This window comes from Mycteria americana, chromosome 28 (assembly GCF_035582795.1).
Source record: "Mycteria americana isolate JAX WOST 10 ecotype Jacksonville Zoo and Gardens chromosome 28, USCA_MyAme_1.0, whole genome shotgun sequence".
Lineage (NCBI taxonomy): Eukaryota > Metazoa > Chordata > Aves > Ciconiiformes > Ciconiidae > Mycteria > Mycteria americana.
In genome coordinates, this window is record NC_134392.1 from 768,878 (window position 1) to 784,882 (window position 16,005).

The 16,005-nt window shown below is 53.2% G+C and overlaps 2 protein-coding genes across 2 annotated transcripts in view; one reads left to right on the forward strand and one right to left on the reverse strand.

Annotated features, from left to right (window-relative positions):
- Nucleotides 1–2,121, forward strand: part of CHCHD5 (coiled-coil-helix-coiled-coil-helix domain containing 5) — a 22,054-nt gene extending 19,933 nt beyond the window's left edge. Inside the window, exon 5 of the transcript XR_012778866.1 lies at nucleotides 1,463–2,121. The gene's annotated coding sequence lies outside the window, so the exon portion shown is untranslated. The remainder of the gene's footprint in view (nucleotides 1–1,462) is intronic.
- The window catches only part of LOC142421307 (LIM homeobox transcription factor 1-alpha-like), a 26,516-nt gene extending 10,511 nt beyond the window's left edge, over nucleotides 1–16,005 (reverse strand). Inside the window, exons 1-3 of the mRNA XM_075525911.1 lie at nucleotides 15,822–16,005; nucleotides 15,277–15,354; nucleotides 11,462–11,648 (exon numbers count right to left, since the gene is read on the reverse strand). Coding sequence (XP_075382026.1) covers nucleotides 11,462–11,648; nucleotides 15,277–15,354; nucleotides 15,822–16,005 — 449 coding nt within the window. The remainder of the gene's footprint in view (nucleotides 1–11,461; nucleotides 11,649–15,276; nucleotides 15,355–15,821) is intronic.

Below are 16,005 nucleotides of genomic sequence, written 5' to 3' on the forward strand. Positions count from 1 at the left end.
TTTATTACAGATTTAATAATGACAAAAGAACATCATTAAACATTCATTAGAATTATTTAATTAAATTTTACTTTGGAGGGGGGGAAAAAAGAGATTAGATATGATGTAAAAAGCAATATTGATTGAGAAAAGAACAAGCTTGGGAGATGTGATTTAAATTAAACTCTGCGCTCTCTCCCTCTTCTCTCTGTTTTAAACGAGGAAGGGGGCGTGCGGTGGCACAGGGGACGATTCAGTAGCACGCAGCAGTAACGGGGCAGGGTGGCTGGGCAGGGCTGCTGCCTGCCGCCAGGAAAGACGCTTAGCTCCATCCCACCCTAACGTGGCGACCGGAGCCAATTTTCCTGGCAAAATGCCTCCGGTACCTCCGAAGGGTTTCAGAGCTCTGCACCCTGGGGCTGAGGTGGGCATCACCGGGTGACAAGCTGGCAACTGGCAATTAGAAACTGTAGTCCCTCTCCGTGCCCTGCTAGCCTTTTTGTGTAGCTCTGGACATACCCCCTCTGTGCCGTGGTTCTCTTTGCAGATTAGGAATAACAGCATCCCCATCGCAAGGGCTGAGAAGAAGTCCTCCTTTAAAGTCCTTTAAAGCAAGACTTGTTTTAGAAAGGATTGAAATGCTCATACAAAACAGCCGTGGCCCAAGAGGTGGCCAGGACAGTATTTCAGCAAAAAACTAAGCCTTGCCTTAAGGATTGGGAAGAGAAAAGGTACACTTCTGCTAACAGCGACCTTAGGAAAAAAAATTGAATTTAAAGTTGCCTTGATGAGTGATCTACTACAAAGAGCATGCCAAGCTAACGCAGTCAGCTTCTGAGTCCCTCTCTGTGGATGCTCTTAAGGCAGATGCTAGTTAAACATAATCCAGATTTAAAAAATCTAACGAGATTTTTTTAAACGGTGAAAGCTGTTAAGCTGTCACATAATAGGAACCCACCTGTTTAACTCGAGAAACTGGCTGGCTTTGCAGCAAGGGAGATCTCCATGTACAGACCAGCCTGACTTGTGATGGAGGGGGTAGGAATAAAGAGGAGGGAAGTTAAAAGTTGGGAGAAGAAAGAAAAGAACAGGAAAAAAAGCAAGCCAGAGCCGCAGGGACCAGGGCACAAACTGCAGCGTAGACTCTCCTCGTCCACAAAGCCACTAGCAAGTTGTACGCAAGCGGACTGCGATCCAAAAGTAGCGTGGTAGCTTTACTGCACTTCCAAGACTAACTAGGATTATTGGTTTGAGCTCGAGTCTAGATTAACGAGGCAGCTTCCATTTTGGCAGTAGCCAGGCTGCATGGTCGTGCACAAGCTCATTAAATGGGTGCAGTGCTGCGTGGCTGCTCATTTCTCTGCTTAAAACTGTGGCCCTAAATTTACTGTAGCACTGAAAGTGAATTATACTGCTTTTGGGGATGAATGTAACCAGTTTAAAAGCATATTGGTAATTAAACTTGTGCATCTTTTTTTTACAGGCCAGGCTTCTTTCTACCTTCACCTTTCTCCTGGCACCAGCAAAACCACATCCAGGAATCAGGAAAGGGATTTGGGACAGTGCTTCTCCACGCAAGGCTGACCGGCTCCGATATTACCGCGGCTGTATCGGCAAGACCTCAACAATGGAAGAAACCTGTGTGAGCAGTCAAAGATGTGTGAGGCTGCCACCAAGATAGTTAGGATAAACTGTAATTAACCACATTTAAGCTTAATTGCATTAAGGGGGAGGGGGAAGTGAAAGCTGGAAGCAGATTATGGATCTGGCTTATAATTCAATTTGTGCAACAGCTAAGAAAGAAGGGGCCACATTCTCCAGCAGCGTGTTAGCAACGCAGGAGGCGTGGAACTACGAGGACTCTAGAGACGATCGGTGAGCAGAAACAGCAGAGAGAAAGAGAGGGAGGATTGGGAAGCAGAAGGTAGGAAAATACCTTGGGAGAAACAAGGGAGAAAGAGCAACTTAACTTCTCCCAGAGGACTGAGAGGACAGGTCGGAGGATCTCGTTTTCAGGGTACTGCGTGACACCAACAACAGTCGTTCAACATTGCCAGCTGCCACCCTTGTTTCTTTAGCATCTGGTTTCGCACAGACTTCTCAAAGAAGGAAACAGAGGATGAAGAAACTAGGTGATAGATTGCAAGTGCTACACTTGCAGCGTTAGACAAGTTTAGAAATAAAAGAAGTGTGCTAATACAGGGCCGGCAGCACCTCTACGTTTCCTAAATCACTTTCCCTTAAATCCTTGCAATGTCACACCAGCCGTGGGCTCCCCACGTTAGTCCACACTCTTTGCTGCGACCGAGTGCCTGTAAATACCTTCTAGTGCATCCTCTCTAAACCACTGCTGATTATAAGAGAGAAGAACAGGGTCTGGGCTCCCTTTGTCATGCTCCAGGAATCTCCTAGTCTGGGAGAAAACTGGTTTCTTAAAGCATTAACAGTTCAGGGCTCCCCTTTGCCCATCAGGATGCTCATGCTGCATGGGAACAGCTCCTGCCCGCCTGCCTGCCTGCCTGCCTGCTGTTTCCAGCACTGCAGCCCCTGGCACTGCTGGAAGCTGGCTCTCAGGAGTTTATTTCTGGCACCTTTGCCTTCGCGGCTGCCCTCTGGTGGTCCCTGTTCCGGACTGAGAGAGATGCTGCGTCCAGAAGCAGGAGCATGGTACAGCCTCCAACCCTTCAGCGCCTTCAAAACTGTAAGTCTGTGTCCCAGAGCCCTTCCTGGTGTGCTGCTTTAGGAGCCGATGCTGGGAAAGTCAACGGAGCAGCGCGTCGCCTTTCCTGCAAACCAGCTGCAGTGCTCAGTGCGTGCGCGTAACATCCAGACCCCCCTGCACTGCTCATACCTGCTGCAAGGGGCAAGCGGGACACCGGGCACTGAGAGGGAAACGGAGGTGCCGGGATGAGAATAGCACCGGTGCCCAGAGCTCTAACCCCGCTCCTTGCCTGCTGGCCCAGCCTTGCAGCAGTCACACCGCTCCTCGCCCAGACACCGGTTCTCTCAGGGTAAGAACCCACAAGCCCAGCTGCTGGAGTCGTGCTGGGTCTAAACCGAATTAATCTCGGGGAAATACTGCCAGGCACGCTGTCAGAACGCAGCCAGGTACTGTGTCCGGTGCAAACCCTCGCTCTTACAGCCACCGCTGACCTGAGGGAAACTTCCCTCCTCCTTCCCCAGCCCAGCAAACCGCGGCCAGCCCTAGAGCTAGCCTGGGGAGCTCTGCAAGCAAGACTGCAAGGCTGTGAGCATGGGAAGGTAGAGCTGTAGCACGTCTATCAGCGCCACGTTAATAAGCTCAGCCCTGAAGAGCAGGCTGTCGAGCCCTGTGCTGCTCTGAGACTGCTTGCCTGTTGGACCATGTCCACCTCCCCAAACCCAGGTGCCAGGCGGTAGCATCCTCGATATCTGCTTCGTGCCCGTAAAGTCACCTGCAGCCTGAAAAGGATAAGAAACGTCTTTCACTGGAAGTGCCGAGGATCCAAACCATTTACAACCACTCGATTGTTAAGGTACATCTGTGTCCTCTGGTTGGGGGGAGCCCATACCTTGAATTATAGTTGTTTACTTTGATATCTAACTCTTTTTGGGTTCGTATTTTCCTTTTCCTCATCAGAAGAGAAAGCAAATTATTTTTACAGGCAGGCGTAGCTGATATTAGACTATGGTCACAGGACTCCAGGAGCTGGGTGGTTAAGAAAACTCTGCCCCGTAATAGTAAGAAAGTTGGTGACATGGGTCCAGGAGAGACTCAAAGCCGTGGAACACAAAACATGGAAGGAAAAAACCAGCCCAAAAGAGAAAGAGTATCTATCAAAGTAAATTACATTTAATTAAACTAGAAAAATAATGTGCCGCGCACGAAAAAAAGTTCTTCCTCCCCCATGTATTCCCCCCATTATAAAAACAATCCAACAGCGATGGGGAACAGACAGCACGTGGTGGCTGGTTTCTTAATCACGCTCAAGGCGCATCTGCATATTTCTTTCATTTCACAGTGATTATAGAGTTAGTGTTTAATTTCCTGGGCCCTGTGAACAAACCAATGCAAGGGAACAGTGAGAACTGGGGTAGGAATAGCTTTGTGTAATTAACGTCATTAATCATCAGACGGGCTTTGCTCTCAGTGGGAGACGGGGCTCAGCCACCCACCCAACGAGGAAGGAGGAAATGTTTGGGATGGGGAAAAGGCACGAGCTTTTGAGATTGGGTTGTTTGCTAAAGCTTTGGGGGACCGGTCCCGCTCCACGGCAGCGGTCCCGCCGTGTCCGACAGAGATGTAAAGCTGCAAACCCACCAGGCTGCCCTAAAAACAGGACACCAGGCTCCTTCCCAGGTTGAAGCTGCCCGATTTCTGCACTACTGAGGTCCCACTGGTCCTCACCAGTGGAGCAGGAATGGCTGCAGTGACCTCCCCAGTTTGGAGGAGCAAAGTATCCCAAGATAAGAGCTGTGGATGCTCCTCGGAGGACCAGCAATAAGCACAACTCGCCCCGCTAATGGGTGCTATCGAAGGGCGTCCGGACTCGGTCCCATCACCCAGCCCAGAGGAGCTGGAAGGAGTTGCAGGCTATTTCCTTCCCACCTCCTTCGTCCCCTCGTCTCCCGTTGTGCTACTCGTGGAGGTACCCGCAGGGTCTGTTAGCCGGGCACGCGGGCTCCATTCATCACTGCCTTGTCAAGGGTGCTCGTTATCTCATTTATTTGCTCACTTTTCAGAGCACTGTCACTTTTCATTACCTCCCTCCAGCCCGACAGAGAGGGAGGGCCGGGAGAAGACATGACTTGGGGGGGACCCCGTTGCTCGGCAGACGGAGAAGCTGCCCGTGGCCGAGCGGGGCGGGAGGGACGGATCCCTGCCTGCTGCCTTCAAAGCGAGAGGACTGGGATGCCCAGCACAGTCGGGAACAGCAGCGCTTGGTAAAGCGAGGCTGGACGGGCAACCAGAAGCCCCTTTTTAAGAGTAGCAGCTATCATCAGCTCTTGCAATCCGTCATGTTTTGGCACTTGTTTTGTCCTCGAGTCCCTGTTTTTTGGGTTATAAATACATCTCGAGCACCACTTTTTAACGTCCTCGTGCCCAGGAAGCGCTCTGATAATTTCTGAGCTGACTATAACCAAATGTCCCAAACACAGCAAAGGGGAAGGAGAAGCTTTTATACTTAAAAGCCAAAAAAATCCCAAATCCTTCTGGTTTCAACACCAATTTCATCATTTTTAGGGCCTGACTCCTGCTCCTGGAATGCAATGGGGTTTGCACGCAGCGCCTGGGCTCACTCTTGTCCAACTCCTGTCCCGGCTTCTCCTACCCGGGAGATCTTTGCTCGGAGGGGAGCCCTCCCACATGGTTTTAAACATTAACCAGCTTGCTCAGAAGAGTTGCCAAGGTGCTCGGTCTGGGTCAGTCCCCGATATTCAGGCAGGGAGGGTCACTGCCTTGCTCCCTGCCTGTTCGGCAGGGAGGAGCAGGGCTGCTGGCTACTCCTTGGCTGCACCGCGCTGCTTCTCTGCGTGCACAAGAGACTTTCGGTCCCCTCTACCCTCCCTCCACATCCCAGCCGTTGCCTGCGCCCACATCTTTAACCTGCTTACTCCACCCGATGAAAAAAGTCAGCTCCTATTTCCCATTTCTCAGGCAACTCCATTCGTATCACACTGCTCACCTCTCTGCTGGGCTTTTCCTAACCTGCACAGCCCAGAAAATTGGCCAAAATGGTTAAAAATCCCAACGGAACGATGCTGGATGTCACTCCAGCGTACCAAAATAGCAATTTGGCAGCCATGCACCAAACACTCTGGTCTCGGAGCCCAAGTTTCCCATCTCTGCTCTCTGAACATCCCTGCTCGACACGCAGGGGTAGCTGAGGTTATCTGTGGTGGGTTTCAAAAAGCAAATGAGCTGCTCTCGGTTCAGAAGGATCTCCCTGAACCTTGGCCACCCTTTTGTGGGCTTTCAAAACCCTCATGGCTAGGAATATTATCTTGACTTCAAGCGCAGCGCTACGTTCTGCACATCTCACCCGGCAAGGATGAGAATAGCTCCGAGAGGACCCCAAAAGGGGATGCAGGCAGAGCCGATGGCTGGGATGTGCTGGCCAACCCCTCCTCAACCCTCTCGCTTCTACAACCAGATGGAGAAACCACAGCGATTCAGGCAAAAACCGAGGACCAGGAGGGCATTCGGAGGACTCGGTCTGTGCTCAGCTGTGCCGGTCACGTGCCGGCAGCCGCTCGGCAATGGAGAAGCTGCAAGTCAGGTTCGAGCCGAGTTCACCCCGTATCTCTACAGAGGACGAGCAAATCATCTCCACATGGGCAAAAGGAGAGTGTGGAGGAGAGGGGGAAGGCTGCCAGCGCAAGGCTGCGGTTCAGATCCCTCTTGACAGCTCCCCGGCAGCCCCCACATCGCCTGTCATTCCACAAAACAAACTTCAAAGTAAACAAGGCGCCCAGGACCCGGCCGTTGCAGCCACTCTATCATCGTTCAGGAGTATTTTTCCTTCCTCCCCCCCTCCCCTTCTCCTGAGCCATTGCATTTACACGAGCTGCCCGGAGCTGGATTTACAGGGCAGGTGCCTGAGCAAAGCACAGGAGAGCTGGCTGGGCCCCAGGCAAAAGGGGAAGAGGAGAGTTTCACAAAAGCCTTCAGATTGTGGTTTTATATGATAGGGACTGCAGAACAACATCCATCTTCAGGCTTAACATTTCATCTCTAGATCAACAGTCCGTTCCTTCCCCCACGTTCAGCTGCAGCTGCTGGCTTATCTCTCCATTAAAGCATTTTCCTCTTATTGCGCAGTTTCACATGAGGAGGAATAAATGCCAGATGGGTCTCCCCTCCAGGTCACCATGCTGCAAGCCCCGGTCTACGCCGCAGCCCAGGGCGACACTGGATTCTGCAGTCTGGGATTCATCGTTGGCCAAAAACACGAACTTTGGAAAGTCAAGGCCAAGAATGAATACTCTGGGGGACAAGATTTCCAAACAGGAGGACTGAGAGTCGGCCTCCCTGGAAATTCCCATGCTGGAAGCACAAAGGTGCTGAGCGGAGACGCCTTCGAAAGTGCCTGAAGCACCAACTTTCAAATGCACTTAAGGAGCTGGAGACCCTAAGGGGTGTTTTTGAAACCGGCTGAGACAGATACTTCGGAGCGCAGAAGTGGGATGGAGCAGACCGTGCCAGGGGTCTGCAGCCCTGCGGCTGCAGCTGAATGCAGCACAGTGCTAGAGAAAACAGCGTGGCCACGCTACCCTGCCCAAAAATCGATAGCAAAAAAGCAATGCTGAAGGCTGAGGTCTCCCCACGTGGAAATGCCATCGTTGGCCTCGGCTCAGGCACCCGACTGCCCGAAGGAGGAGACGATGCTCCTTACAGACCGGTTTTGCAAACATGTTTTTATCTGGTTACTCTTAACCACAGTGGTCAAACCCACTCCAGCGCTGGCTCCTGTCTGCAGCAGCCAAAGCCGAGGCCTTACGGAGGTCCACCTCCTTTGCTTCAAAGCATCCTGGGACCCTCACCCTTTGCAGGGACAGTGTGGGTGCCACCATGCTCACACAGCCTGTCCTTCCTTTCCACCTCAAGCTGTGGCTGTGCCTGCCCGGCTCCTTGTCCCTGCCTCTCCCAGCCACCCTGGGCAAGTGGGCAAGCCCTGGTATTTTTATTACCATTCCCATTGCTGCCAAGCGCTTGCGTCAGTGGCCGGGAGGAGGCTGAGCTCCCTCTTACGAAGCGCAGGGAAGATAAGATTGGGCCGTTAAGTCTTTAGAGGATGCTGCCGAACTTCAGGGAATTGATGGAGTGTCTTCCCAGCATCCTTGGATGTCTGTGTGTCACCAGCTCTTCCCAGCGGCACCAGCCGCAGGAGGTCACAACCAGACACGGGCTTGGAGGTGACAACCAGACACGGGCTTGGAGGTGACAACCAGCCACGGGCTTTCCAGGCAGCAGCACTGTCCCCCCACTAATATTTCAGTGGAAGTCTCAGCATGAGGAAGATGAGCCGGGAGGGAGTGTGTGGGAAGCAGTTTGTGTTGTGCCCACGGGAGATGCCTATTTGGTAGAGGAGAAGAACCGAGGAAGCATCACAGTCAGCATGAGCCACCGACTGACCCTGGGCCATCTCCTCCGTGCCTCGTGCCATGGCATTAATGGCATTGCCAGCAGCTGTGGTGACAAGCAGCGATGTCAGGGAGCTGATGAGCTCCGAGGAGCTCCCTATCCCAGCGAGGGAGAAGCTCACAGTGTTTCCCGATGTATCTGAAATTTGCTGGAGTGTCACCGCGGTTATTTAGCTCTCTGGCCAGAGGCAAAAGCAAAGGCAGCAGCCTTTGAGCCATCCCCTGCCTTCGAGCTATCCCCTGCCTTCGAGCCATCCCCTGCCTTCGAGCCATCCCCTGCCCTGCTGCAAGGCGGACAGAGCCAGCAACCAGCGTGGAAGCAGCTCCGTTTTTTACAGACATGATCAAAGTGCTCCATGCCAAGAGATAACCTCCGGCAGGATCCACCCTGCCCCGGCTCCGTGGAGCGATGCCGCTTGGTTGGTGCATCCAGACAGGAGGCTGCGGTGCTGGCTCATCATTCAAAGTCCTGCTCGGAGGAGCAGATCCTGCACTCCCTTCAGGCTCTTCCAGCTTATCTCTTGTTCCTGAAGGAAAGGGGATGGCCAGAGAACAAGCTCTCACCGCTCCAGCTCAGAGCTGTCGGGATCAGGGATCAACCTTAGAGGAAACGAGTGGCCTGTTGTGCCACATCACCCCCCCCCCCCAAAAAAAAAAATGCCATCTGGGGCTCGCGGTGGCTGCCAGGGGAAGGCAGAATTGGGGACACGAAGCCGTCCTTAGAGGACAGCCCCTTTCCGTGTCCTCCCAGACTCATTTCGAGCTGCTGCTCTGCTGCAAGATGCTTCCAGGCTGTAAAAAAAAAGGGGTGCACAAACAGGCTCCCTGGGCTTCCCGATGCCCCTTGGAAAAGGAAATCACCAGCGTTTGAAGGAAAGCAAAGGGTGAAGGCTCCAGTTTTCCATTGGAGGGGGTCAGAATGAAGGGGAAAGGATTTGCCTGTGGCCACAGAGCCAAACAGTGGCAGAGAGAGGAGATTTTCCATCCCGTGTCCACCTCCCAACAGCGTGAGAAATGCTAACAGAAGCATCTGAGCAGCTTCATTAATAAAAGTGCATTTATGACCACTAAAGGCAAAAAAACCTTCACTGCTTTAGTGCTGGGGCAGGGTGCGACCACACGGCCAGCTCAGGCGCTGCCGACAGACAGGGATGCGTCTCCAGCGCTGCGGGAGATGCTGCTCTTGGAGTTTTACCGACAAGGCTGAGTTTGGGATACAGCTAAAAACCTGATTTTTCTGAGGATTTCACACACGGCAATGGCTATATTTTATCAAATCACGCAGCCCAGAGCAGAGCCCAGCGATACGCAGGGCGGCCGCTTCCCCGGCTGTCCTACAGCCCCTCCAGGTACCTGCCACGCTTTCATTTCAGGGACGTCTCCTTCCATACCACACCATCACAACCCAGCTTTCCACTTACAAAATGCCTTCAGCCTCCACCTCCGCGGGCCGCTTCCCTCTGTTCAGCTCTGTCTGGATTCGCTAACGCTCAACCACCTCGTCTGATCTACGCAATTAAAATCACACAACGAGCGGAGGAGCGCGGCAGCCCTGTCTTCTCCTGGAAGCCCGAGCAAGGTGCTCAAAAGCAAATGAAGTTGGACTGGATGACCATTGTAGGTCCCTTCCAACTGAAATTATTCTATTCTATTCTATTCTATTCTATTCTATTCTATTCTATTCTATTCCTTTTTCTAATTCTATTCTGTTCCTTTTCTTTTCTTTTCTTTTTTTTCTTTTCTTTTCTTTTCTTTTCTTTTCTTTTCTTTTCTTTTCTTTTCTTTTCTTTTCTTTTCTTTTCTTTTCTTTTCTTTTCTTTTCTTTTCTTTTCTTTTCTTTTCTTTTCTTTTCTCTCTTTTCTTTTCTCTCTTTTCTTTTCTTTTCTTTTCTTTTCTTTTCTTTTCTCTTTTCTTTTCTTTTCTTTTCTTTTCTTTTCTTTTCTTTTCTTTTTTTCTTTTCTTTTCTCTTTTCTTTTCTTTTCTTTTCTTTTCTTTTCTTTTCTTTTCTTTTCTTTTCTTTTCTTTTCTCTTTTCTTTACTTTTTTCTTTTCTTTTCTTTTCTTTTTTCTTTTCTTTTCTGTTCTATTCCTTTTTCTAATTCTATTCTATTCTTATTCTATTCTATTCTACTCTATTCTATTCTATTCTATTCTATTCCTTTTTCTAATTCTATTCTATTCTTATTCTATTCTACTCTATTCTATTCTATTCTATTCTATTCTATTCTATTCTATTCTATTCTATTCTATTCTATTCCTTTTTCTAATTCTATTCTATTCTTCTTTTCTTTTCTTTTCTTTTCTTTTCTTTTCTTTTCTTTTCTTTTCTTTTCTTTTCTTTTCTTTTCTTTTCTTCTCTTCTCTTCTCTTCTCTTCTTTTCTATTCTGTTCTATTCCTTTTTCTAATTCTATTCTATTCCTATTCTATTCTATCCTATCCTATCCTATTCTATTCTATTCCTTTTTCTTATTCTATTCTATTCTATTCTATTCTACTCTATTCTATTCTATTCTATTCTATTCTATTCTATTCTATTCTATTCTATTCTGTTCTGTTCTGTTCTGTTCTATTTTATTCTATTCCATTCCATTCCATTCCATTCCATTCCATTCCATTCCATTCCATTCCATTCCATTCCATTCCATTCCCTTCCCATTCTATTCTAAATGTTTGGTGGTGTTGACCCTCCCGAAGGCACAGGATTGCCACCACAAGCAGAGCAGAGCCCAGCACCCTGGCCACAGCGAAGACAGGCGCAGCCACGCGGCGTAACCACAGACGTGGGCTGCCTCGCACCAAAGAGTGGGTGCCCCGCTGCAAGGGCATGCAGGGCTTGCTAGCAGCTCCCAGCGTAATGGTTAGGGGACAGCGTGCCCGCTCCCGTCCTCGTCTGATCTCTTCTTGACCCCATGAGCAGGACCTTCGCTGCAAAGCAAAGCTCCTCAGGTTAAATCTGCTGGCCCGCGTGTCCCAGAAGGACAAGGCATGGAGTGCTGTCATCTCCTGGGCAGCCTTGGACATCCCTCAGGTCTTGAAAAAGCATCCCAACAACCAACAGCTCATCCGTTCTGCCTCTTCAGCCAACAGCTCATCCCTTCTTCCTCTTCGTCCCTGCCGTGTCACCAAGTTAAATCAAAGCTAAACACTTCTGTCCCTCTCTTTGGACAGCATCCCTTTGCAGGACACCTCTGTGGTCCTTATCATCTCACCTGCTCCTTGCCAGCCTACGTGACGCCGACACCACGATGCCCTTTCGCAGCCCACCCTTCCAGAACCCCACCTCGCGACTGAGCCTCCAACACAGTCAAAAGAGAGCCGAGAGGGAAGGAAAAATCACAGAAAACTGGAGACCACTTACTTCTCGTAGTCGTGTTTGCAGTAGAGCTGCCGGTTGCGACAGTAGCAGGTCCCGGAGAGCGGCTGCAGGCAGACGGCACATTTCACGCAGCCTTCGTGCCATGAGCGCTCGTTGACTCGCAGGAGGAACCGGTCGGAGATGGGGGTGTCACAGCCAGCGCACACCTCCCGCATCTTGGAGTCCGAACCTGGGCAGCAGGGAAAAGACGGCGTGAGAAGGAGGTTTCCTGTGCTGGGGGGGATCATGTCCTGCAGTCAGAGTGTCTGCCTTTTGAGGGGGGGTGATGCTTAGCCTTACGTAACTCCTTGCAATCATCTAGTGTTGGGTTTTGGTTGTTTTTTTTAAAAGCCACGTGGCCTTAGTGTAGGAGAGGGAGAAGGGAGGCTCGGCATCGAGTTTTTTGTGACAACCTTGAAAATAAATGTCAAAGTTGGCTCTGTGAAATCAGCAGGTTCTGGGTTTCTCTGCAGGTGGTAAATTCCTGGGGAACCCCAAGCCCACGGCTCTGGCACTGTATGAATCACAGAGAACGTGGAGAACACGCATTTGGGAAGCAGAGAGCAAATGTATGTGCGTCTCGAGAGGAGACCCTGGGTGCCGAGCTTGTTGGAAACCTTGGTCCAGGTCAGAGGACAGACCTGCGTCTGAATTTTGTCCAGTATCACCCCAGATTTGGTGCTAAGAGCTGCTTAAAAAGGCTCCAGAGATTGGGGATTTTCTTCCTCCTCAGTGTTATCAACATGTAAATCTATGGCTGCTCTTCAAAGGCTTCGTCATGATAACTTCAAGGTAAAGGAGTGAGTAATAAATACGCTATCTGGTGCGCCGGATCTAGGTTGCAGGCTGAGCCAGGCAGCGGCACCCTCTCCGATGTCCACAACCTCCACCCTGCCAAGCTCCTTGGGTTTTACGAGCACTTATCTCTGTCCTCTCCAGCTTCTCGATGCTTTTATCCTCCTGTAAGCTTGTGGATCCCGGGGTAACACCTGCCCAAGCCCCCTCGAGGGGTTGGGGGGATGATGGCATCCCATGGATGAAGCTTACGGCTGTTTTAAAAGGCAGTGAGCTGCCAAGGGCAACCAAGGTCTTCTGCTGCACCTTGGAGGAACGTGGGGTTGAGGGGGAACGCTAACCCCAGCTCTCATTTGGGCACTGTCCCAGGGCGAGGAGTCCAAGCCAACAAGTAGCGGTGGCAAATGGCAGGAGCCGCGTCCCAGTGGAGAGCCGTGCACCTCTGCGCGAGGCTGGGAGACGCAGAGGAGCCCTGACCCAGCAGCATCTCCAAAAAAAAGGGATTTTCTGCTTCTCCAGGAACACGCAGAGACTTTCCCAGCCCTGCAGATCTCTCCCAGGCTCTGGGAAGCAGCCCTTACACCTGACCACACTGATGAAGATCCCAGCCAGGACCCTAAATCAGCTCATCAGCAACTTGCTTTCCGGCTCCTTGGACTCAGCAGGCTCAAATTGGTGGTAGGAGGATGGATGAGGGGAGCGTGGAGCCAGCAGGACTGCCGTGGTGGAGGCAAAACGCAGGCGGTCAGAAAGTATCTGCGAGCAGGAAGCTTTCTGAACACTTTTGCTGTCCAGTTTCAGCTACAGATGCTTTCCCAAAGTCCTGAAATCATTTGAAACCACGGCAAATGCTCTCTGCCTTGATGGGCGCTGCTGTCGTTACACCAACGCAGGAGGGACTGTTTGGGGGGGGGGAGGGGGGCAAATTGGGCTAATTTGGGCTCTCTATGCACCCGAAAATGGGGGTGTCTTGTGCAAAGGCAGCTTCTGCCCCACTTCGTTGCAGTGCTTGGGTTTGGGTCAGCATCCCAGCTGGCTGAGCCTGCAGACACGTGCCTGGGCGATGCAGGACGTTGCGGCAAGTCGAGTCCCTTGCAGCTCCCAGGCTTGGCACAGCTCGTTAATTAAGTGCTGGGACCTGGAAATGGGGTGACAGCATCAGCTGGAGGGGACCAGACCCCGAGAGCCCTCCTGCAGTTTGAGATCCAGCAGATCAGGAGTGGAAATGAGGATTTTAGCCCAAGAAGAGGAAAAACGAATGTCTGCCGTGCTGCCGGTGGTGCCGGAGCAGCAGCACAAGAGCTGTAACGGTGCAGCTCTGTAATGCCAGGAGGGCAGCGTGGATGGCCGAGGCAACAAGCAGCCACATCGCAGTGGCTGCGGGCACGTGCAGAGGTTCTCCTCTCCGTGGATGTTTATCCCACGCTGAGCCTCCGCTTCTCACTTTTTCCTCCTTTATTAACTTCTGGGGTCAAATATTTTCACCCTTCTTGACTTTGACCCCACAGGCTGTGTGTCACCGCGGGACCAGCCAAACCTCCAGCGGGTTAGGGGCATCTGGGACTAAAAATCCCCAACTCTTCTCTAATTTAGGGGGGGGAAAAAACCCAAGGAATAATCTAATAGCAAATTAGTCTGAGAGCAGATAGTTAAATCGCCAGGGAGCTCCGGGAATGTGGGATCAGTCTAAAAAGGAGAGACACAAAACTTCGGCCCCGGGGATGGTTGTCCCTCCCTCTCGCTCAGCCAGCAGGCAGGAGGATGGCAGGGATCGGGGGTGGTGGGAGGCAGCGGAATCCTGCCTGCTGCCTGCCCGTGCCGTGGCTCGGGATGCACGGACAGGGCCCGGAGCAGAGGTTGCCACCCGGCAGTAAGTCACACCTGAGTCGTGCTCGGCGCAAGGCCACGGACACGGCGATGCCGTAACACGACGAGAGACGAGCGAGCGATCCCGAGCTCCGGGGGGAAGAGGGGATGTGAAAAATCCCAGGAAAACCGTCAGCTCCCCTGAATCCCCCCGCAGCCAGCCCGGCAGAAAGAGGCAAAACTGAAAGTAAAGGAGATTCTGCCTTACGCTGCCCTAAAGACATCAGGCTTATAAAAACGCAACAGTTTGGACCCGCAAATACGTTAACGGAGAGCAATCCCAACCCACCATGTTGTGGCTCTCTGAGAAAGGGAAAAGGGACGACGAGGGCGACGCGACCCAGCATCGAAGGGGAGGCAGCTCGGGTGCCTCATCCCGGTATTATCCAAAATTAACCCCCCGCATCCAGGCCCTCCCCCAGCACGTGAACGCCCCGCCGGCTCTCGTGGGTAGCTATCCTCGCTGTAATTTAAAATCGGGGTCAGCGAAGCCAGCTATCGCCCGTGGCTGGGACGCTCGAGGGCCACGCCACCGCAGCCTGGCCCTGCACGGGAGGCTCCCTAAAACCAGCGAGGGACCGGGATGAACCGAGGCTCCGAAGGGCTTATCCAGGAGGTCGGGACAGACGAGGGATGGATGCTCGCAGTGTCCCTGTCCCTTCCGGGCTCCGTGCTTTGTGCCTTGGTAAATGCCGGTGCTGTTTGCCGTTACGGACAGCCTCAGCCCACAGAGCCGCAGCTGCTTTGGGGTTGCAAGATGGCATTTTGCAGCGTGCCAACATCTTGCCGTAGCTTTTGCTGCCTGAAAATCGGCAAACCACAAAGCCGGGCTGAGCGAGGGGGGTGCTCCCTCTTCCCTGGTCACCCCGACAATCCGCGGGGGAAGGAATCTCCTTCCTGAGTGGGGAATAAACACCGCAGAGGAGCGGGGAATGTCGCTGACGGCAGATGGGATCATACGCTTGGGGGAAAACGGGGAGCGCAGGCAGGGCCGCCTGGTCCCGCTGCAACTTGCAGACACGCCGAGACCCCCCGGAGCGGCCCGGGGAGGATGAGGATGGGGCAGGCAGCCACGGGCGGTCCACGGATGGTGGAGGGTCTCCCCGGTCCCCGCTCCCCGGTGCATGGCACCCGCTCCCGGTCTCTCCGGCACTCACCGAAGCCCAGGACCGGCGTTGCCTGCTGCAGGCAGGACGGAGCCTCTTCCGTCTTCATGCCGGCGGCCAGCGCGGGGGCTGCGGGCGGAGAGGAGCGGTAAGGACCGGGACCGGTCGCCCCCCCGGTGGGTCGGGGCTGCCCGGTGCCTCCCGGTCGTTTTTCGCGTCCCGGAGCTTCGGTTAACGAACGGTAACGAAATCACGGCGGCGGCGGCGTCCACCCACCCCGCTCCCCCCGGTCCCGTTGGGGTTAAGACCGACCTTGCCCCCGGCATCCCCGGAGCCCACCCCGGGGGCTGCCCCGGGGGCTGCGGCCGCGGTGCTTCCCCTCCCCCCCCATCCCCGTCCCGTCCCGTCCTGTCGGGACACGGCGGCCCGACGGGTCCCTGCGCTGCCGGTGCCGGTGCCGGTGCCGGTGCCGGTGCCGGTGCCGCTCACGGACGGGACACAAACACCCGTGTCACCTCCCCCGGTTTCCCCATACGGGGCATCCCGGGTTACCGACACCGCATCCCCGCCCGCCCCGTCCACGCGCGGGCACTTACCGGGACAACGATACCGGCAGCGGTACCGGCAGGGAGGGGAAGGGAGAGGAGCGGAGCGGGGCGCGACTGTGCGCGGGGCAGAGCGCGCAGCCCCCGCCCGTGTCCGCGCCCGCGCCCGTGAGCGCCGCCGCCCCCCGCCTCCCCCGGGAGCGCGCCTGAGCCGGGAGCGCGGCGGGGGCCCCAT